This window comes from Dreissena polymorpha, chromosome 16, assembly GCF_020536995.1.
Source record: "Dreissena polymorpha isolate Duluth1 chromosome 16, UMN_Dpol_1.0, whole genome shotgun sequence".
In the NCBI taxonomy this organism is placed as follows: Eukaryota; Metazoa; Mollusca; class Bivalvia; order Myida; family Dreissenidae; genus Dreissena; species Dreissena polymorpha.
The window spans coordinates 31,523,818-31,547,831 of record NC_068370.1 but is presented as its reverse complement, the minus strand read 5'-3'; the positions used below and the strand labels follow the sequence as shown (position 1 = coordinate 31,547,831).

The following is a 24,014-nucleotide window of genomic DNA, read 5'->3' as shown; positions in this document are numbered from 1 at the left end:
AAATTTATAAAGCAAAATGTGACTTAAATTGATAACTAAAATTACCAGTATCATCAGTATGCCAGTTTAGCTTGTCAAGCTGTCGAGATCCAGAAAGTGCTTCATTCACATTGAATATATCCTTCGAATTCCATTTATTGTTGCATAACTAAATAGCGAAACAAGCCGATTTAAGCTGTAAGAAAGTTTTGACACGAGCGTTATCAAGTCTCTCATGGGCGAAGCCATTGTTGTAGAAAGTGATCCATTCACATCGAATATATCCTTCGAATTCCATCAATTGTTGTCATTAGCGGAGATTTAGTGAATACATAATTCATATATCATAAATGACAGCTTCTTAATAGCGAAACAAGCCAATTTATGCAGTAAGAAAGTTTTGACTCGAGACTCTCATAGGGGCGGCCATTGTTGAATGTTGAAACACGAACGACAACTCTGCAACGAGAATGTTATCAATGAAAATCAACGAGGTCGAGGTATTTCGATTAGAAAAATCGAGTTATCTCAATCGGACTGGCTCGGTCTTTTACATAGGTCGCCATTGTGAAGAATTTTTTGATGGTTATCATACCTTAGACGATGCTGTTCCAGCATCGTCAAAATGTTTTTGTTTAGGTTAAATTATGTGATACCGGGTTATTATGAATAAAATTACTAGTGTTATTAAAAGAAAAGTTCACGACGGTATTATTCTTAGTTCTAAGTTGGTATTCGCTTCCAAATACACCAGGTACACTTTGTTTTATTTTCGAGAATTCTGACCAAACGTTGACAGATTTTCCAATCGTATGTCCAGGTCTATGTAAAATCTAACTTCAGAATTCACATATATATTACAATATGGCCACTCTGAAACAAATATTTCGTCTTCGGATCATTTTCAAGACAATATATTTGAGCTTCAGAAAAAGAATGCTGTTGGTTTTAATTTTTAACATGATAAAGGAGGGGTTGCTAATTTTTTTTTCAATAGAAAAGCACAAATGTTCTGTAAATATTTATTCTTTTTAATAATCAATGTGCAACATAATAAAATATATAAAATAGTCACACCAACTATCATATTCCTGTCAAAAACAATAAAACTTTTTCAAGCTTAATAACTATCAATGTTCAATCAATTTATCAATAAAGAAAATGCACATCCACGTTCTGGAAAAAATGAAATTATATTTAATATTTTCGACTGGTAGCGATTGTTTTATCATCGGGACAAAATACATTATGTGTACTTTGAGTTTATATGAGTTACTCTTTATGCATACTATGGTGAGACTGTCTTTTTTTTAAAGTCCATATTCACTGACAAATATACAATCTCATGGTGTGCATAAATATTAAGTTTATTTAGAACACATCATTTAGTCAGCAAATCACATACAACATAGAATTTTAATATAAAACTAACAATGAATCATGAACACTATCTGTTCAATATTGTGTGCCAACTGACTACGCGGATTATAAATGAATAGCATACAGTTTTATAAGACATTAAATAAGTAATCGTTTTATAAATGTACATAAAACACTAAAATTTACGACAATATTGCACCATTAAATTTTACTTCATGCACAAGTTAATTCTTTTATAACTATTATTTCTCCTCTGCACAAAGGGCACCTATTGTTATCTTCCTTCACGCGGAAAACACAAGTCCGGCACATGTTCGCGTGCATACACGGCAAAATAGTAACGAAAGTCCTTTCTTCAAAACATATTACACACTCTTTCGTCGAGTCTTCGTTGAAGTCATAATTGATACAGTTCTTACTTCTTTCTTTGTATAAATGCTGAATCTTTCTAAACATTGTGTGAATGGCCAACCATAGATCAATGGGCACAATTATTAATAAAAGAAAACAAATACCACGAACTAAGTAAGGTATACGTGGAATCGTCATTTCAATTCCAATAACAAGAACACAACATACTCCTCCAAAGCAAAACAAATAGACAAAAGGATTAATAACAAAATTTAATAAAAACGTCCACGCAAATCTCCAAAAATATCCTGCTATGAAACAAAATAGGTTAATGAAATATATCGGCACAAAGGCATACTTTCGCAGTGTCGGAGTATTCATTGTGTCATGGATTACATTTACAACAAACACAACACAAAATAATGCGAATAGAATTCCACCATAGCAGAATATGAATTCAACAACAGGGAATACAAAACCAAAGACGACATAGTCAATGGCACTGATGCAGTTTATAAGAATCAAGAATATATACGAGATGATCAATTGAAGTGATTGAAAAGGATAAGCTACCAGAACATGGATTACATATGTTATGTTATTCACAATAGTAATCAAATTTTCTGAAACGTTACATAGAATTTTGTCCAAAATCACATGTATGCTTAAATGCATTATTGTCTGAAAAGTTTCGACTATTGTCTGGAGTACCATGAATGCCCAGTCTGATATTTGGATTCCCACACGAAATGCATAATCGATATTATCAATCGTTCTGTAAACTAATCCAGTTAAGCACTGCTCTAATCCGAATAAGAATGTATCAAGACCGGCAATAAGTATTGCAATAAGATATTGCAAACACGAATCACACAGAATAACACATTTAAGCATCACAGAAGCGCTAATTTCCGTCACCGGTTCCATTATATTTAACTCTGCTTAACTAGTGGCTGGACTGCTATTAGCCCAAAATTCAGTTGTCCAATTGTTTTCTTTCTTCACGTCTAAGGTTTTCCGTAACCCGATTATTATTTTAGAAAGAGGTTGTCCAAGTTTAGAAAACGGGTGTGCATCAAACCTAGAATGAAATAGAACACATATATCGTGCGTGTGCGACATGTTCGAAGATTGGTACGATTCGCATGAAATTAAAACATGCTTCCCATTTTTATACAAATTAAATTGCAAATGTTTCTTACTGGCTTGAATTAAATAAAACCGTGGACTACACGATAGATTCATCGTAGGTTATTTTAAATCTTCACAATAGTTCAATTATGTTGTTTTTTTATCTAATTCCACGCGAGGGTCATGATCGACTATATACTTAACTGTCGTATAATTGATCAAAACAAGCAGGAATGTTTATTTCACACAAATATCTTAATACAAATACTTATATCCGGTATTAAACTTCAGCTGGAATATGTTTAAATTAGATTCAAGTTACCAAACCACATTTTATTAACTCTGGTCCAAATGTAAATTTTGCTAAAACAAATGTTATTTGGATAGGCTCCTTAAAACATAGAACTCGTTCGACTAAAACGAAATATATATTGGTTTAAGGGAACAATACTTTTACATAACTTGGAAAACAGTTTCATATTGGCTTGGAGAACATGGTTCCCTTAAATGTTAACTATAAAATACAAAGTATTGAAAACAAAATGTATCAAATTATGGAATAGAAGAACGTTAGCGCTAATTGTTAGTATAGCAGTTGTCAACTGTATTTTATTACCGCCTCTAACTAACTTATTTTCCACATTAGCAACTCTAAAGTCACAAATATTAAATACAATTAATAACATGTTTTACGATTTTGTTTGGCAATGTCAGTCAAGAATACAAAGTAAAGTTCTTATTAGATATGACAGTGGAGACTTAAAAATGGTTGATGTCTTTGTGCTGTTAAAAAGTTAAAACATACTATGGTCAAACAGACTTATAACATGTTAATGTAGTAAATGCTATGGATTTGTACGTACACATATAATTGTATTGTAAACAAAAACACTTTGGTGAATACTATATTGAGTCGTGTGCAAAAAATATATCTAATTGTTTTTGGATAGACGTATCGGGACCATTCGTAGCTTTTAATGATATTTTTCTATTGACAATGTCACAAACATTCAGGAACTTCCGTAAATCTTTAATCACAAGATTTAAATTGAGCAGCGGCCTTTTTATGTATCTAGTTTGAATAACAAAGGAGTACGATTTGTTAAAAATATCATTATTTACAACGGAACATTGATAACCAGAACAAAACCTTGGCGCTAGTGTTAATTTTCATCAATTTGAAGGAATTCTAAAGCGATGCAAAAATGTAAACTCGAGAACGTTACAACAATGAAGGATGAATATTGTTCCCCTATTGTTTCCAGGATATATGAAACATATTCTGTTGCACAACAAAAGTAACTATTGTAAATATAAGCTATTGATACACAACTATCAAATACCAATAGGTCAAGCAAAATGGAATAGCATTTTTTGAATTGAGAGCTCAGAATGGGAAAATATACATATATTGGTATTTAAAAAAAACGTTTCATTCAATCAACGGTTCCATAAGACGTACACACAATATACAACCTGCAAATAATAATTAAACAAATGAACATATGAGACTCTGACATTTGTAAATTCTGTAAAACCGAAACAGAAAATATTGTTCATCTATTTTGGAGTTGCAATGATTGTTATGTCTCATCACATCTGTTATTAAAACATTGATATCAATTCACTTTTGATTTGGACCTATTTATTGCAATCAGTTGGTAAACAATCTGAAAAGTATAACACTTTATTTATAACGTTTAACGCAAAATGGTAACCCCTACAATACATGGTCTGCGAAATATCTGTACAGTAGCCTCTGCAATTATACAAAAACAATTCATCAAACGATTTTAAAATTGCGTGAGAATTAGTAGTCTCTTTGCAATACTTTTTACCTTCATAAATATTAGTGTATCTGTAATATATGTGTATGCTTTGTGTGATGCAAATACCATATAGTTGCCCAGAGAACACAAGACAGGATAATATGTTTTTAGTCCGACATTAACAATGAATATTGTCTAAACACATTATTATATGAACAATTTAAGCCTTGGGAATATCACTACTATTAGATTTTTTGACTATGTAATAATGTCAAAATTGAGTAGGCTTTTCATTTCGCTAACCTTTGATCTATTTCATAAACGTATTAAAATAATTATTTCTGGTTTTTTACAAGTGTTTGATATTCTACATATCAATAGGTTTAGACTATTGTGAATAGAGTTGTTGCCATTAAATATGTGCAGCATATGTTAAAGCGGGCCCGCAAAGAGCAACATTCGTTTTCTAACTGCTTCTCATTGTAAATGCACTACAATCATCAATTAGTTCTATATATTTTAAAGCAGTCGATGCGAGTTTAACAAACTTTCAATCAAGAAAATCAATATAATTATTAATCAAGTAAATAATTTTAGTGTGCATGCATTTATTTTTCGAAAAGCACGTTTCTTCGTTTCGTTTACAAATATAACACAAATACGTCCGATTAATCTTTACTGTTGAAGTTGCAAACATTTTGCAAAAGTTTAATTGTTTGCAGTTAAAACGATATAACATCAGACTTGTGTTCGCTACAATTATGATTCTGGAAATCAGATTTTGTTCTTAACTTTAAACATTCATATGTATTTACTAAAGCGTCCTCTAATCGTCGCGGGTAAACACACTAATCCAGTACATCTATGATCAAACAACAAAGAAGAGTTACGAAAAGCCATTCTTCATAACAAAGAACATACATGTGTTGGGTTTTAATTTAACAGATAAGTTCACTTTTGTCTTCTAATTTTCTTCTGTAATTGTCTTGCACCGTTGCCTATCGCCCCATTTATACTACGATAACAGTAAGACAACAGTACAATCAATGCATATATACCAAAACCAACAACGAAACTAGTTCCTCCAAAAAAGAGCAAGTACACACACGGATAAATTGCATATCTTTCTAGAAACCACCACACCAATGCCCATGCATATCCAACAAGAAAGCAAAACACAACAATGAAATATAAGGGAAACAAACTATATTTTTCCTTAAGTCTAGGAGGATACATAATTACGAGTTCATGAAAACCTTTGGAAATCAATATGATAAAAAGTAAAGCAAACGTCATTTCACCGTACCATAAAATGACTTCAACCAGTGGGAAGACAAAACTAAAGACAATATAGTCGACATCTTTGACGTATAAAATGAGTACTGTGAAAACGTTCGAGACGGTAAATTTAACAAATTGCAATGGGTACGCTCCCAGAGAATGGATTATGTTTGTTGAGTAGTTCCCAACAATGATTAAGCTTTCTGAAACATTGCGTAAAATAACATCCCAAATATAGTATATAGAAGTATGTATTATTGCCTGTAGGGCATGCAATATCGTCTGTATTGCTAGTAATACCCAATCAATTATTTGTGTTGCAAAACGGAGTGCAATATCCAAAGTTCCAGTCACAATGAAAACGATTCCACTTAAACACTGCTCGAATCCGAGTGTTAGTATACCAAGACCAGCAATAAGACTACCAATAAGATATTGCACACAAGACTCGCATAATATTACACATTTGAGCATTAAAGACGCGTCCGTTTCCATTATAAAGTCAATTGTTTATAAATGTTCTTCAGGTTTCAGTGAAGAATTAAAAATACGCTTAGTTAATCCATTATTCAACACCGGCGTTCACACATCTTTCAGTTATACAATGGCTCCATTTGTTCTCGTCTTTGATATTGCACAACACAAGCGCTATCGTAAACATGGTTTGGTCTGGTTTCTAAAACAAATGTGACCTTTATCTAAAATAAAAAAGGTTATTTGAGTGAAAGTCAAGTAAACAGAATATATATGGTCAACTGTCAATGATATATATGTATATGTCTCATTCAGTTGAGACAAAAGATCATTGACAGTTAACCATAAACTTATAAACTTAATAAATGACCCCCTGATCGAACATAGTTTAATCCTTCTTTATTTATAAATTGTATCCCTTAGTACTGGTATCACACTGTCATCAGAATGTGCCTTATGCAAACACAGATAACACTCATTGCTCTTCAGCAGTTCCGATCCTTTACATTTTCGGAAATAAGTCATGAAAGTGCACCAACTGCTATAAGTTTGTAAATAGCATAATTTCTCTTTGTAGCGTACACAGCTAAAAATTGGCAATCCTCGATTGATTGGTAACGAGCAAATATAATATTAATGCACATGACTACCATAGTATTAAAATTGTCGTAATCTCTACGCGTGTTAAATGCGGATACCATTCCAACTTTCTTTTTTATTTTACTAAATTTTTTATCTGTGTTTAAAGAGTAATATTTTCATATGTGCTCCAATATTGCATGTGCCATTTCTACGAAATTAAAACTTGATATACTGTAATTGAAAGATGAAATAAAGATCTTAGAATTACTTACGTATTTTTCAACTAATCGCAATGAATACAAAACTGTACGTTTGCCTTCACGCGTACCCCAGCAGTGTTTGATTAGTAAGGAATGTAATATATCCTGGCAAGATATAGAACACTTATCGTCCGCCTTCTTTAAAAAGCGTGTTTCCGTATTTTAAACTTCCTCATGATAAGTGTGGGTTTAACATTTTCTAAAAACAAGAGGCCCTGTTGGCCCTGTATCGATCCACTGCTGAAAAAAAGGCTGAAACAAATATTCTCGGCATGTGCAAATACTTAAATATAGGCCTTATTTAAGCACATGTACACTTTTTATGACACCCTGGGCTGGGTCAAATTTAACCCCAGGGGCATAATTTGAGCAAACTTTGTAGAGGACTACTATATCCCACTACATACAAAATTTGGTAGTCCTAGGTCCTAGAGTTAAGGACAAGAATATTTTTAAAGTTTTCACAAAATAAGCAAGATATAAGCGTATATAATGTTCAATTTTGTGACCCGCGGGTCAAGGTCAAATTTGACCCAAAGGGCATATTTTGAACAAACTTGGTAGAGGACTATAAGATGTTACTGCATACTAAATTTGGTAGCCATAGTCCGAATGGTTTTCGACAAGACTTTTTTGAAGATTTCACAAAATAGGCGCTTTATCAGCGTTTATTCAATTTTGTGACCCCCCGGGGCAGGGTCAAAGATGACCATAGAGACATTATTTGAACAAATTTGGTAGAGGTTTATTAGATGTCACTACATACCAAAATTGGTAGCCCTAGGCCCAATGGTTATGGACAAAAAGATTTTTAAAGTTTTCACAAAATAGGCCCCATATAAGCGTATGTTCAGTTTTGTGACCCCCCGGGCTGGGTCAAATTTGACCCAAGGGGCATAAGTTGAACAAACTTTGTAGAGAACTATTAGATGCCACTACATACCAAATTTGGTAGCCCTATGCCTTATGGTTAAGGACAATAAGATTTTTAAAATTTTCACATAATAGGCGCTATATAAGCATATAATCGATTGTGTTGCCCCCAGGGCAGGGTTAAATTTGACCCCTGGGGCATAATTTGAACAATCTAAGTAGAGGACTATACAATGTCACTACATAGCAAGTTTGTGTATCCCTAGGCCTAATGGTTATGGACAATAATGTTTTTTAAAGTTTTCACAAAATAGGCATTATATAAGCATATGTTCATTTTTGTGACCCCCGAGGCACGGTCAAATTTGACCCCAGGGATAAAATTTGAACAAATATAGTAGAGGACTATTAGTTGTCACTACATACTAAATTTGATAGCCATAGACCGGATGGTTATGGTCAAAAAGATTTTTAAAGTATTAACAAAATAGGCCTTATATAAGCATATGTTCAATTTTGTTACCCCCTGGGGCAGGGTCAAATTTGACCCCAGGGATAAAATTTGAACAAATTTGGTAGAGGACCATTAGATGTCACTACATACCAAATTTGATAGCCCTAGGCCCGATGGTTATGGACAAGAAATGTTTTAAAGTTTTCACAAAATAGGCCCCATATAAGCATATGTTCAATTTTGTGACCCCCGGGGCAGGGTCAAATTTGACCCCAGGGGCATAATTTGAACAAACTAAGAAGAGAACTATGACATGTCACTACATACCAAATTTGGTAGCCCTATGTCATCGGGTTATGGACAAGAAGATTTTTAAAGTTTTCCCACAATAGGCCTTATATAAGCATATGTTCAATTTTGTGACCCCCGGGGCAGGGTCAAACTAAACCCCAGGAGCATAATTTGAACAAACTTGGTAGAAGACTATAAGATGTCACTGCATACCATATTTGGTAGCCCTAGGCCCAATGGTTATATGGACAAGTGGATTTTTAAAGTTTTCACAAAATAAGCCCTTTATAAGCATATTTTCAATTTTGTGACCCACGGAGCAGTTTCAAATTTGACCCCAGGGGCATAATTTGAATAAACTAAGAAGAGAACTATTACATGTTACTCTATACCAAATTTGGTAGCCCTAAAAAATACAGTTATGGACATGTAATTTTTTTAAAGTTTTCACAAAATAGGCCTTATTTAAGCATATGTTCAATGTTGTGACCCTCGGGTCAGGGACAAACTTGACCCCAGCGGCATAATTTGAACAAACTTGGTAGAGGACTATTAGATGTCCCTACATACCAAATTTTGTAGCCCTTGACACAATGGATATGGACAAGCAGATTTGTTAAGTTTTCATAAAATAAGCACTTTATAAGCATATATTCAATTTTGTGGCCCCGGGGCAGTTTCAAATTTGACCCCAGGGGCATAATTTGAACAAACTAAGAAGAGAACTATTACATATCACTACATACCAAATTTGGTAGCCCTGTGCCATACGGTTATGGACAGGAAGGTTGTTAAAGTTTTCACAAAAAAGGCCTTATATAAGCATATGTTCAATTGCGTGACCCTCTGGACAGGGTCAAACTTGACCCCAGGGGCATAATTTGAACAAACTTGGTAGAGGACTATAAAATGCCACTACATACCAAATATGGTAGCCCTAGGCCCAAGGGTTATGGACCTTAAGATTTGTAAAGTTTTAACAAAATAGACCCTATATAAGCATATGTTCAACTTTGTGACCCCCGGGGCAGGGTCAAATTTGACCTTTGTGGCATAATTTGAACAAATTTGGTAGAGGACTATTAGATGTCTCTACATACCAATTTGATAGCCCTAAGCCCAATGGTTATGGACGAAAAGACGTTTTAAAGTTTTATACAAAATAGGCCTTATGTAAGCAAATGTTCAATTTTGTGACCCCCGGGGCAGGGTCAAATTTGACCCCAGGGGCATAATTTGAACATATTTTAAAGAGGTTCATCCCAGGAACATTCCTGAAAAATTTCATCAGAATTGGACCAGTAGTTTAGGAGATGTTTAAAGGAAAATTTATCGCACGCACGCTCACACGCATTCACACACGACGGACACAGGACCATGACATAAGCCCCTTTGGCCAGTGGAGCTAAAGAAGTCGATCTTCGTGATTGACATTTTCTAAAATTCGATATCAACACTTTTGATGACACTTGCCATCCATGAGTACATATTTTCACATTTTGTTCAATTGTATTTACATACTGGATTGTTTTGAATGACAAAGTGTTGTAAACGTATATGTACAGATCTTGCCCTCTATAACAACTAGTTTGTCACCTACTGAACCGGTCTTCTGTATGCGACCCGGTGTTGTTTTGTCCGTCTGCATTATGCCGATTGCATTGATTTTTGAAAATAAATGTTTTGAGATCTGTTTTACACAATTCATCATAAAACATCAATTTGCAATGAGCAAACGTTATAATGAATGTTTGTTATTACAAAACAACATTAAAGGCAATTGTTGGATATGTATTGCTTGTCCAACGTTGCAAAATTCAATGTTTCCATGTGTATGTGGTATATTTGAATATGTTTGTTGTATATTTCCATTTGTGTGTGGCATAATTGCATATATATGTTGTATAAATTCATATATATATGGTAAAATTCGATATATGTCGTGAAAAACCAAATTTATGTTATATAATTTCATATTTATGCCCGATATTTTCATATATATGTTCTAAACGTTCATATATGTATGCAATATTTTATCATTATGTGGCATAATTCTGATATTTGTGTGGCAAATTTTCAAAATATTTGTGTGTTCTAAACTTTCATATGTGTGTGCAATTATTCCATATGTTTGTTGCTAAATTTTCATATTAATGTCCTATAATTTGCAACATGGGAAATATTTAAACGGGAATGACTAAACAGCGAATATGGCATTTTCGAGCGTTAAGTGCGTCTATGTGTCTTCTTCACGAGTGAACCGTCACGATGAGTTCTATTTTTCATATATAACAGGCGTACATTATCCCAGTAGCAGGCTTATTCGGCCTAGTCCTAATACCTGGGTCTATTCGGCATCAGCCTTATTCGGACCATCAAGGGGGCTTATTCGACCCTATTTTTTATTTAACATATTCTTTTAACTCTAAAACCTTATCGTTTTCTCCAGCTCTAAGGCGTTCACATGATAAGCACTTTTTAACAAAATTCTACCAACTAAACTGATCGCACAAATTCCGATCGATTCTCGTAAAGTTTACTAAACCATATACCGCCATAAGATATGTTAAAATCGTTCTAAAATTGTTTATAAATTAAATATTCATTAAATTGTATCTGTTTAGTTTCCTGCAAAAACCTTCAATTGTGATTCCGTCGAATGAAATCCTTTTTTTCAAATCGGTATGATTGAACAGCGGAAAGTGCCCCTTTCCAAGGACAGGGTTTTCTATAAACGGAAAGGGCCTCATATGTTTTATTTTTAATATTTTCCAATAGATACAAAAGAAATGTACTAATGATCTAAATAAATAACTCATACAACATTATAGAAATTTCAGCTTTAATATTTATGAGTCATTTTCCTTCCACTTAAAGCCGTTTACGCGGGATTTAGCCATCTCCGCTTTTCAGTCATGCCTGTTCAAAATATTTCCCATGATGCAAATAATAGAACATATATATGCAAATTTTACAACAAACATATGGAATTATTGCAAAAAATATGAAAGTTTATAACACACATATTTTGAAAATTATACAACACAAATATCATAATTATACCACATATATATCAAAATATTGCATACATATATGAACTTATAGAACATATATATGAAAATATTTGACATAAATATGAAATTATACAACATATTTTTGTTATGCAATACATATATCGGATTTAACCATATATATATATATATATATATATATGAAATTATCCAACATACATATGCAATTATACCACACACAACTGGAAATATACTTCATATATATACAAATAACCACATACATATGAAAACATTGAATTTTGCAACGTTTGACACGCCATAGATATTGAACATTGTCCTGTTTATATAAAGATGCATCAAGAATACCCTATACTTCATTTGTATTACAAACATATTTGTTTGTAAATTATCAACCGTTATTTCCGTTAATTTATTATAATAGACATGTAATTAAGTGTAGATGTGTAGTATGTAGATTATATATTTTCAATGATAAATGGTTAGAAACTGCAACTGGCACCTGGTTTAAAGTGTATGTTTTTAGTATGTTTAAAATACGTTCAGCTTGTGGACTATTCAATACTGTGGTACGTTCATATATTCGACATATTTACAGGACCAAGAGGAACAGCGGCAGTTCAAACCTACGCGTCGATTGCCACGCTTACTTTACTGTGTTCATATTAAAGCACGAGCAATTAAAAATGTATCAGATTTAATCCATCTTGTGATTAGGATCACAACCTTTTTAAAAGGAGTGAGCACATAAAAAGATTGATTTATGATTAATCAAGGGCCATAAACAAAACATCCAAATTTAAACAAAACGTGTGGACCTGTATATCGGCAAATGAAATATTGACTAACTTGATTTAGAAAGAATACTACCTAGGAAAACTAATAATCTACAGAAGGAAAGCAAATCTATTTCAATTAACGGTGTAGCAATCTTTAAATATTTCTATTCGTTTAAGGTAGAAAAAGTCAATAATTAGCACAATTCATCCGCCCACAACCCACCCATTAATCCATCCATCAATCCATCCGTCCACCCAACGACCCAACCAACCATCCATCCATCATTCCAACCACTGACCCTCCCATCCATCCATCAGTCCAACCACTGACCCTCCCAACCATCCATCAGCCCAACCACTGACCCTCCCATCCATCCATTAGTCCAACCACTGACCCTTCCATCCATCCATCAGTCCAACCACTGACCCTCCCATCCATCAGTCCAACCACTGACCTTCCCATCAATCCATCATTCCAACCACTGATCCTCCCATCCATCAGTCCAACCACTGACCCTCCCATCCATCCATCAGTCCAACCACTGACCCTCCCATCCATCCATCAGCCCAACCACAGACCCTCCATTCAATCCATCAGTCCAACCACTGACCCTCCCATCAATCCATCAGCCCAACCACTGACCCTCCCATCAATCCATCAGTCAAACCACTGACCCTCCCATCATTCCATCAGTCCAACCACTGACCCTCTCATCCATTCATCAGTCCAACCACTGACCCTCCCATCCATCCATCAGTCCAACCACTGACCCTTCCATACATCCATAAATCCAACCACTGACCCTCCCATCCATCCATCAGTCCAACCACTGACCCTGCCATCAATCAATCAATCCAACCACCTACCCTCCCATCCATCAGTCCAACCACCGACCCACCCACCTATCCATCCTTCCAACCACCGACCCACCAACCCATCCATCCGTCCACCCACCGACCCACATATCCATCAATCCGTCAAACCACCGACCAACTCATCCACTCATCCATCCGTCCACCCATCGACCAAAAAATAATGCACCAACCACCATCCATCAGTTAATCGATCCATCCAATTATCCATCCATCAACCCACCAGTCCAACCACTCACCCTCCCATCCATCCATCCGTCCACCCACCAACCCACTCATCCACCCGTCCACCCACCAACCAAAAATTAACACACCTACCCATCATCCACCCATTCATTCATCCACAACTCCATACATCTGTCATCGACTAAATCGTTCTTTGATTTGAGCACAATATTATATCGACTCAATCGTTAAATGCTTGTGCATACTAGTATTTTGTAAAAAAAAATATTATTATTAAAGAAACAGCTGCATCTATTCTTGTAATATAGAGAAGGCCCCGGTACCACATCCGGGTGAATATTTAGTTAAGCAACACAGAAGTGGTCAGCTGTAGAGAGTAAAGGGCAAATAAAAAAATATGTCAAACGTAACTCTGAAATATATGGCAGCAGAAAGTTAATATTCAAACATTCATACAAATAATAATAACATGGCACGAACTACATGTATGCATAGCATCAACATAAGAAACCGTAAAAGGTCAAATGAGATCTATGAACGAATGAACATTATAGTTCCCCTACACAAAGGACACCGGTAGTCATTCTGAAGAAGCTGCGAAACACAAGTCTGACAAATGTTACTATGCATGCAGGGTAAGATTGTGATGAAAGACTTCCTTTCGAAGCATATTACACACTCGTTTGCTATCTCGGCGTCAATCAAATTTGTCTGCAGTCGAACTTGAGGAGTATCATTTTGTTGAGCACGTTCTTGAAAATTCCGTCTCCAAAATAGTTCCAGGGCATTGCAATTTCGCTGAAGCCACAACCGTGTTAATCTTGATCTTGCCCTCGTAAGATACAAAAGTCCGTTAATGGAACGCATTGCTTGTTCGTACCGATTGCGTACCGGCTGCCGGACGCTTTCATGCAATAACTGAGCGAGTGCAACGATGCCTAAACTTACACACAAAAATATGAACATATACACTGCAGGATGAAGTGCATATATTAAGATAAGTGAAAGCACAATGCGCCATATGTCTAATGCGGCATATAAAAGTGGAGCCATGATTAGGAATTTGTATCCATGCTGATGCCAAAGTGTTTTAATTTCGCTTTTAGTTAGTTTAGTACACTCCATAGTTACATGAAAAATACCGACTACAGTAAGCACAAAAGCGGCATACCAGTAAATAACGTCCCCTACAGGAAAGACTATTTTAAATACAATGAAGTCAATTGCCCTGGCGTAATTAATAACAATCGAGAACAAACAGGAGACAGTACAATTGAGGACATAAAAAGGAGTCCGGATAATAACATTGATGGCATTTGTTATGGAACTGATCGTACATATCAAGATCTCGGAAAAGCCGTATAAAAACAAATCAAGAAATACATAGATTATAGTTTCTAAAATAGTCTGAATTGCAAATAAAAGCCATACTATTATTTTAACTGGTGCACGAATTGTAAAATCCACAATTCCAGTAACAATGTATGTTGCTCCCGATAGCATGACCCATATTGCATGTGTGATATTATCAATCGCAGAAAGGGTTCTTTCGATTATGGAAGATAAACCAGCGCCACAAAAACAAAGGCCTTTAACCAACATAGAGTTGTCACCAGCCTCATTTTGAACCTCCACTGTTCCCATTGTAGCATGAGGCTGTCTTCAATATTCCTTATTCTTTTCACGATCAACACCCCAAGTAGCAGTTTATAAAGTTAAAGTAAATGGCTGGAATTATTGACGTCACATGAATGTTATGTTACCAAGCCTCGTGTTAAACTGAAATGAAAAGTGCATGTATATGAATAACCGTTCTGCTTAAGCCTTTTTGATTAAAATCTATCAATAGTAACGAAATACGTTTGAATGAGCCTTTGGTCGCGAAAGAAGTTGAAAAGATTTACTTTCCGAATCAGCGGTTAACAAATACGGTCGTGTGTACCTGCATCGATCACATGTATTTTTCCTTTTCAAGTTTTTCCTTATTGTATACACAATGTCACGAAAGCTTTCACTATGTAAAAACACGATGTAGGAAGAACATGTAAATACATTCATAGTAACAAAGGTACACGGTGACATTGGAGTTAACAAGCCTACTTTCGATTTGATTAGGTTTATGTCGTTTCATACACACGTGTTTATATTTGTGTATTCAAAGTTATTATAGAGCAATTTACAAAAGGAAACTGGTAATACAATTTCTAAAAGACTTTACTTACATTTTAAAAGTAAATAGTCCTTTACTCTTTATTTACTCTGCTTACTGTGCATATCAAATCGATCATTCGAGGCTCTTCAAATATTGCACACTTAATGTTTATCTAACGACTCAGGTATTCGACTGCTATAATTACAGTTATTGGATATCTACCTGATATCATTTAAACTACATGCCTGTAGTTGGCAATATTTGTGTTAAGCGTATTCGCATAATAAGTTTGTCTTCCAATTTTTGTCAACCAAGTATTGATTATACAGTCTAATTATGACATAAGGCTTATATTATATTGTATTTCAAATATGTCTCGCATGTAAAGGGGCATATCAGCAGTAATGTTTTAACCACATGCATTCTGTTTTTGTGTTTCGTTGACCTCTATGAGAATTATTTTTTCTAAAAATATCGATTTGATTTAATTCCATGCCTATAAATAATAGTTCAAACATATGTGTATATAAGTTTACGCTGTTAATAGTGTCAATGTTAACTGTGTTGATAGCTGACTAAGTGTAAGATATTGTACTATGTATACATATTATTCTTAAGCTTTTTGTTAACTATTGTAAACTGTTGTCTTTTTATTTGTTCAGCCTTTCATGTATTTGGAGGAAATAAAGTTATATATAAATAAATACATATTCCCTCATCGAATGCATAGATCTGAGAGATAGTTTAAGCTGGAGAAATAAACAAGAAACATAATTCCGTGAATCAAAGAAAACAAGCTCCATGCTACACTAAAACATACAGCCCGTTCGTAAATAGATTGATAGTCTAAGAAGGTAGCGATAACAAGAAAAGGACTGCATTTCAATACTGAAAAAAAAAATATAAATTAAGACACTCATCAGTTCGGACAGAAAAAAAAATCACGGAAACAGATTAACAAATTACAAATCATTCAGGCGTTGCAATTACTTAATGTATCGGAAATGTAGTTATTTAAAACGGAAAAGGCACCAATTCATAATTAATTTCTTTCTGATGCGTGCAAGTGTAGCACGAAGCCCAATTCCCGAGGCCGAAACCGAGCGCTTTATGCGCGACCTAACAAACACAATATGCATTCCGAAGCTCTCCGAAGGCTAATTACACCTTTAATACAATATAACAAATAATTTTCCTCGTGCTGCTTGTCTAATGAGTATAAGCTAAAAAATAATAAGTCGCCACTTATATGTACAATGCGAAAAACAGGGAACCGTTTTGTTTTATTAGCTTCGACGATCAATTATTTCTAAGTTCAATTAAGCTGTACCTAACCCTCGGTGAAGCTTCTGTCACAACCTAGTACGACTTCCGTAGACTCAAACGCTCTGAAGAACCTCTACACTTGAAACAGTAACTTTGCAGCCCGGGCAGCACTGTTTGAAGTCAAGGTACTTACCCAAATGCCTCAGAGAACTGTTCTTTAGATGACCGTACATTTTCTTCAGATGTTGTCCCGCTCACTAAGTTGCCCACTTGCAAGCCTTTATACATTGTGTCACACCGGTCTTACTGACCTGTGTGAATGCGCGCTAAGCATTGTGGGAAACGGACTTTTTTCCATCATGGCGTTGGTAAACAAAATAAACAGGGAAGTGAAAAATGGTAATTAATTATTATCAAAAACAGGCCCCATCAAACCGGGCCAGCTGTAATATATACATGGATGCAGTTTGTGCTTCAAAAGGAGCCACTTTTCATGTCAGTCTATTGTTTGTAAGAATCACCTAACACGTAACTTAGACTAACTAAACACGTTGCAAGACTATATCTTCGAAATAGTTAATAAATCAAAATCATAAATCAATATTTATAATTAAATACCTGCTGAAATTTGAGAACGTAAACGATTCAAAATAAACGCTGTGAACATTACAAGGAATCTTACATGTAGGCCTCATGTGTGAGAGGATTAATCAGGGAAAAAATAAATGGAGTTCAAAGGATCTAACATTTTGAGGAGGACGTCATGGTATCTTGGACATTTGGCACTTTCATATATTTATTTAGTAGATACTGAAAATGCTGAATGTTCTTATTGCAACATCAAAGACGAGCAGGTGAGATTTTTACAGCTTTATTTTTCTTGACATAAAGTTGTATGTTTTCCATTTAATTTATATGGCGCTCTAGTCTTATTTATAAGACGCGCAAAGAATTTAGAGATACTTTTTATATGGGCTAAATTCTTTGCTCCAAATATTACCCATATAAAAAATAGCTTAATATTTAAGAGCGTCAAAAATTTGGACTAATGGCGCTCAATTTTAGTTCGGCTGTTTTCGGGGAAAACCCTAGGTATTGTCATAGCTCGTCGTCAGATGTCCGCGTCGTGCTAAAACCTTTACATTGGCTCTAAAATCAAAGTGCTTCCACCTATAACATTGAAACCTCACATGTATATGCACCATGATGATTTCTACACACCACACCCATTTTGGGGTCACTCGGTCAAAGGTCAAGGTCACCAACCTCTAAAAAATTCTTTTAATAAATTTCATTTATTCAAAACTGCACCGCAGCCTAGCTTGGCACCCATAATGTGGTGCTCTTGTTTATATATAATTTTAAAAATGTATTAATAACCAGAATAGTTTATACATGTATAAATAAAAAGATACAGCCATGAACAGTGTGTTTTAATTTTTAATAAATATGCTTTGATTGCGTATATGCAAAACAATGAAGTCCATATATTGTTAACTGATTTTTAAAATGTTGAATGTCACACATTACGTACCAGTCCGTTTATATACCGACACTTTATGTACCACTATCTGACACTTTATGTACCATATTTATAATATAAAGAGATAACTAATTTAATATGAATGTGTGTTATTGATGAAATGTATTTTGTGTGATAGTATTTATGATTTTAGACTTATATATTGGCCATAGATTTTATATTTTGTCAGATTGTCTAAGTGTCACTGAGTGTCTTGGTTTAATTTATTAGCCCAAGTACATGTAGTACTTAATAAATGATTTATTAGTCTTACCTGAAATTGAAGTAAATTATAAAAATTCATTTGTCTCTTATCTTATCCTGACTAAGGATTATAAAGTCTAAAATGTTTGTATTATATTGTATAACTGAAATGTGATACTTTGAAGAGAAGAGAGAATGACCTTAATGTTCAAACTGTAAAAAAAATAAAAATTATTTCCTTCTTTAGACTTTAATCATGTTTAGAGAATGACCTTAATTCATCAGGACTGCTATGAATGAATGGACAATAACACCTATATTTTATGTAGGTGGTACATAAAGTTTCAAAGTACCGGTAGTACATTAAAGGTCTGGTACATGTACATAAGGTGTTACACCCTAAATTGTTCATGGTATCAGTGTTTCAATAATGTAGTGTTTCTTATTATGTATTGCTTAGGTTGTTTTGTTTCAAATTTCAAATTTGCATTTATTTTAAAGCATTTTCAGTCACTTTGTGATTTCCATGTTTTTTGTAATAAGGTGAATTATGTTGTACATGGCGTCAAATATTAATTCATGGTCGCTATGGTGTAGAGAATGATGTCCGCTGGGCGTGGGTTCGATCAATACTCTGGGAGTTCTCCTTATCGTCTAGATGGACAACAAGTTCTGGTGTACCAAGTAGTAGTAGAAGTAGTAGTAGTAGTGGTAGTGGTGGTGGTTGTGGTGGTGGTGGTTGTGGTGGTGGTGGTAGTAGTAGTAGTAGTAGTAGTAGTAGTAGTAGTAGTAGTAGTAGAAGTAGTAGTAGTAGTAGTAGTAGTAGAAGTAGTAGTAGTAGTAGTAGTAGTAGTAATAGTAGTAGACTAGTAGTAGTAGAAGTAAGATCAGTAGTAGTAGTCGTAGTTGTTGTTCTTGTTGTAGTAGTAGATAATTAATTAATTAGTAGTAGAAGTAGTAAGAGTTGTAATGGTTGTGTTTGTATTTGTATTGAATTCTGATAATACAACACAATGATGCTGCTGCTAACAATGATGATGATGAATATGATAATGCTGCTGCTGATTGTGATGATGATTGTATGATGGGACTTTGGTATTATAAAATGTGTGAGGTTCAAACACAAAACCTGTTGGATAATAAAACTTCTCATTTTATGACAAAAGAGCTAGATTGTAGAGTAAAAATAAGTATAAAATTCGCTAATAGGAAAGCTACCATTAAAGGACCATGACTTGTGGGCTTCATCAAAAGCAATGCATGAAACAGTTATATCTCTTTCAAATGCACTCAATATTGCTGTTCCAATTGATATGCTCAGAAATGCTTCTGGATGGGCATACACCAATGAGTACTTTCCTTCAGTTATTTCCTCTAAAGACACATTAACAACACTGTCGCCCTTAGCAGGAATTCCGGACGCCCCCCCTAAGATGTTCCCTCACCAGACATTTCCCCCATTTTAGTTTTAGTGCTTACATTACCCCCCCCCTCACAATAAATTTATAATGGTTTGGTTGAAGTAAAATCTTGATTTATTATCAAAATGATTTTTTTTGCTTATGTAATCTTATGTAATTAACTTTTTATATGAAGCAGCTTGTTTGTTGTTTTCTTTGGATTAATCATTCATTATTTTTGTTAAACTGTTTAAGGAGTGCATGTAAATCAGTAAGACGTGCATGTTGGTGTACTAGAGGAATACTAGAGGAATACATGGGATATTCTCAAAATCTTACACATGTTGTTTTTAATATAATTAAATAGGATCAATTGATGAATTAATTCAGTTTGAGTCAACTTGGGCTGGGTTGTGGAACTATAGTTATTTGTTGTTTTTAATCCAATTAAATAGGGTACTATGTAACTGTCAAAGAAAATATGCATTCATACGCATTTAAGCCAAGTTTTGGATGTCACTGATATTTTCAATTTTACTAGTACCTAATTAAGACTAATTAAAACAGAATTGGACTTTCCTTGCAAAGTATTTATTATTAATAATAAAATAAGCTAATGTAATCAAAACATATGGATATTTTAATAATTTAACTCAATGATATTAATAATATTTAAATTTGCCCCAAAAAACTAGGGCAGGTAGATAGGAAGGATTTTTTTTTGAAAACCAACAGTGTTGTCAGTGTAAAATATTTGTAAAGCTTCTTCAATTTCAGTTTTACATTTTATGACCTGCAACACATTCTATGCTGCTTTATTTTACTATGGTAAGTCATTAAAATGTTATTTATTTTTCAACTATATAATGTGCTAATCTCATATAATGAATTACTACCCCATTTAAAGATGACACCTAATCTAAATTCATTAATACAATAGTTATAATTGTTTTATTGTAACATACTATTCCACTAAAAATGACCATCATAGAACATCAATGCTGTGCTTTTACTAAAATTTTCATTGATCTCAATTATTTAAAGAAAAAAATCTATCAGGCACTTATAAAAAAATATATAATTAGGGTGTCAAAATTTAACAAACTGAACAAGTCAATTTGAACTTCTCTTGCAATGCAAATGGAGCCACTTGAAATACCAAATTGTTCCCATACTAGTCGGCAATATAGCTATGACATTGTGTCTATTTATAACATGCACCAGATACACCTTCTGAAACTTTTTAAGCGGTTTTGAAAACGCTATTTCATTGCAAACTTTCGTCAATAAAGTATACATGTTGTTATACAACCGAAAGTGAAAGTACAGTTTTAAAAAAATGAATAAAGAGCGAAATTGTTGAAAACTTACGAAAATTTTAATTGATACTAACATAAGACCGTAAGACTGAACAAAATTATACTTAACTTTTAAATCATAACATGAAAGTTTACTTATAAAGCAAATTCTTCATTCATCCGCGGACTTCTTTGTGTCGTAGTCATAAATGCCTCCAAATGGAGGTGCGTGATGCGTCTAAGTATAGAGGTGACAATAACGTAGTGACGTCACCATTTATGTATAGAATGAGCCTTTATATACTGGCGAACCGATCATCACCAAGCCAACGGAAACTAACGATGCTACCTAATTTCGTTCGCGTTTGGCGAAGCTTACCGATTGCCTTCCGTACTCTACGGAGATTATCAATCTTAACTATCTCTTCACTGCCACAGAAACGAGCCGAATATATATTCAGGATTTTCTACACACATTTCTAAATAATAAATTGCTCCACAAATAATTAATAAATCGTTTCTACCACAAAAAATATACTTACTTTGTGAGTAACAAGTCACATTTAGATTTGTTTACTTGGCAGATGTTAAAGTAAGGGAGGTAATTATGTTGTAACAGTGAAGAAACATGAAGTTCATGTATCTCATTCGCCCCAAAACATTTGGTCACACAAGTTATTAGTTAATTTGAAATATTTATCCCTTACAATCAGGTAATGACTTTCTGGCCGTCATTTTGCAACGAACGTTAGTATATATTAACTGATTATCATCAGTAATTGAGGCCACTGACCAAAACCTGCACAATACATGACAATAACTCGGCAAAAAATAAAATACAAAATGATTGCAACGGAAAGTTCCGTTTTGCAGCGGTCAATCAAAGCGGGAGCGTTTTAAACGCCATCTTGGCCTCTCAAAATACATACGACAGTTAAGTGATTCGAAATCGTAATTGTTCCGTACATGCGTTTCTATTAATAAGTTGAAAGCAGTCTGTATCCCTTTTAATAACTTTAAAATCAAAGTAATTCATTAAACCCTTTGGTTTAGTGTTAAGTCAAATTCATAGAGTATCCCATTTAATAAGTTTAAACTCAACGACATTCGTGTTCCCCTTAAATGGCAGTGTTCACAGAATTATTAATTTGTTAATTGTAAATAATTTCCTTGAATAAATTCATTTAAAATTCAGAACACAAGAACATTATTAATGTAAGAACACGCAAACAAAAAATACCCCATCGGAGCTCGAACCAGCGCGCTTTGGAATGAACGACTACCGTACTAACCACTCTGTTATTCAGAAACTTGCCTTGCGTTTTTCATGCATCTTATACTGCATATAAACGATACAGGTTCTCAAGTCCGAGGTAAGCAACAGAAAAGAAAAAAATAAATAAAGTCGTGTCGCGTTTGAAAAGCGTTATAATTTTATCAATTTCCAATGATGAATTGCAAATATATTTTCAATCAGAGTCTACGTTACTAGCATTATCTTGCTCCCTGATTTACTTTGTGTTTAAACTTTACTTTAATTATTTCCTGAATCTGGGACAACAAGTTGGACAACTCCCATTCAACATTCGGTGGAAAGGTCCCTTAAGCAAGCTAAAATCCTGTTGGTAAGGTAACCAGTTGATAATCGTGTGTTAACGTATGTTTGACGACGGACGGAATACGCCTGACAATTTTGAGTTCCTCTATGATGTAATGACCGCTAAAGTTCACACATTGGTGCCACATATATAAATATAGGCATGCGTGATGTCGCCATAAGTTAAAGCCAAAAATGCGAGAAATCGTTTGATGTGTGAATTCATTATTTTCTGTATGGTCAATATTAATTAAGTACATTGAAAAAAAATAACGGTCAGAAAAAATTGCCACTTGCATACCATAGGGATAAACATATACATACAATTATAAAAATTGCATGTATCGAAACTGACTAAAAATTGTTGGTGTGAATACATTTTTTTCTTTCATCTTGCTTAACACATTTCTAGAGAGATTAAATCAACAAATTAGTCTCCGTTCGATTGAAATCACGTGTGTTTTTTAAGTTTGATTCCCCGACAACATCCGTTGCTCCCTCAAATAGTTATTGTCTTCAACCATTCAATTACGTTGAAATATTTGAACGTGTGTGATTTAAAATAAAACAACGTGAAAGACCATAAGGGTATAAAAGTGTGTATGAAAACAATAAACACATTCGGATTGTATTGACTGCGTGTGTTGTCTTATACCATAACTAAGGGATACGCCAAAATAAGCGACCGCACTTAGCAAGCCATCTCGAACCAATAAGATTTAATGAACTCTTTAGCACATCGTTGATTGACACACTTACGAAAAACTGGCACAAATATCCGGAGTCCGCCAGAAAACTCCTGAGTACAAAAATAGCACTCGCCAATTACGACTAATAGCCATTTAAATGCACTTACAAGACTCACGTTTTGTTTCCGCAATAC

General features: G+C 34.2%; 2 protein-coding genes across 11 annotated transcripts; both read right to left on the bottom strand.

Moving 5' to 3' along the window:
* Positions 1-999: 999 nt before the first annotated feature.
* LOC127862770 (uncharacterized) lies at positions 1,000-10,495 on the bottom strand. 8 transcript variants are annotated; one of them, XM_052402031.1, is made up of 2 exons: positions 10,422-10,495; positions 1,000-6,589 (listed from the first exon to the last, which is right to left on the bottom strand). In XM_052402031.1, the coding sequence occupies exon 2, from the start codon at positions 2,635-2,637 to the stop codon at positions 1,573-1,575; it is 1,065 nt and encodes a 354-aa protein (XP_052257991.1). In that variant the 5' UTR covers positions 2,638-6,589; positions 10,422-10,495; the 3' UTR covers positions 1,000-1,572. The 8 variants fall into 8 exon arrangements, with proteins under 8 accessions (XP_052257991.1, XP_052257990.1, XP_052257996.1 ...); XM_052402030.1 differs by having other exon boundaries at positions 10,426-10,495; XM_052402036.1 differs by having other exon boundaries at positions 1,000-2,791; positions 10,426-10,495.
* Positions 10,496-12,534: 2,039 nt separating this feature from the next.
* LOC127862769 (uncharacterized) lies at positions 12,535-22,103 on the bottom strand. Of its 3 annotated transcripts, none has more exons than XM_052402028.1 (2): positions 22,077-22,103; positions 12,535-15,471 (listed from the first exon to the last, which is right to left on the bottom strand). In XM_052402028.1, the coding sequence occupies exon 2, from the start codon at positions 15,334-15,336 to the stop codon at positions 14,224-14,226; it is 1,113 nt and encodes a 370-aa protein (XP_052257988.1). In that variant the 5' UTR covers positions 15,337-15,471; positions 22,077-22,103; the 3' UTR covers positions 12,535-14,223. The 3 variants fall into 3 exon arrangements, with proteins under 3 accessions (XP_052257988.1, XP_052257986.1, XP_052257987.1); XM_052402026.1 differs by lacking the exon at positions 22,077-22,103 and adding an exon at positions 15,915-16,047; XM_052402027.1 differs by lacking the exon at positions 22,077-22,103 and adding an exon at positions 15,635-15,882.
* Positions 22,104-24,014: the final 1,911 nt, after the last annotated feature.

What these genes read in the sequence shown, in the direction of transcription:
- LOC127862770 (XM_052402031.1), bottom strand. Translation starts at nt 2,637, where the DNA reads ATGGAACCGGTGACGGAAATTAGCGCTTCTGTGATGCTTAAATGTGTT.
- LOC127862769 (XM_052402028.1), bottom strand. Translation starts at nt 15,336, where the DNA reads ATGGGAACAGTGGAGGTTCAAAATGAGGCTGGTGACAACTCTATGTTG.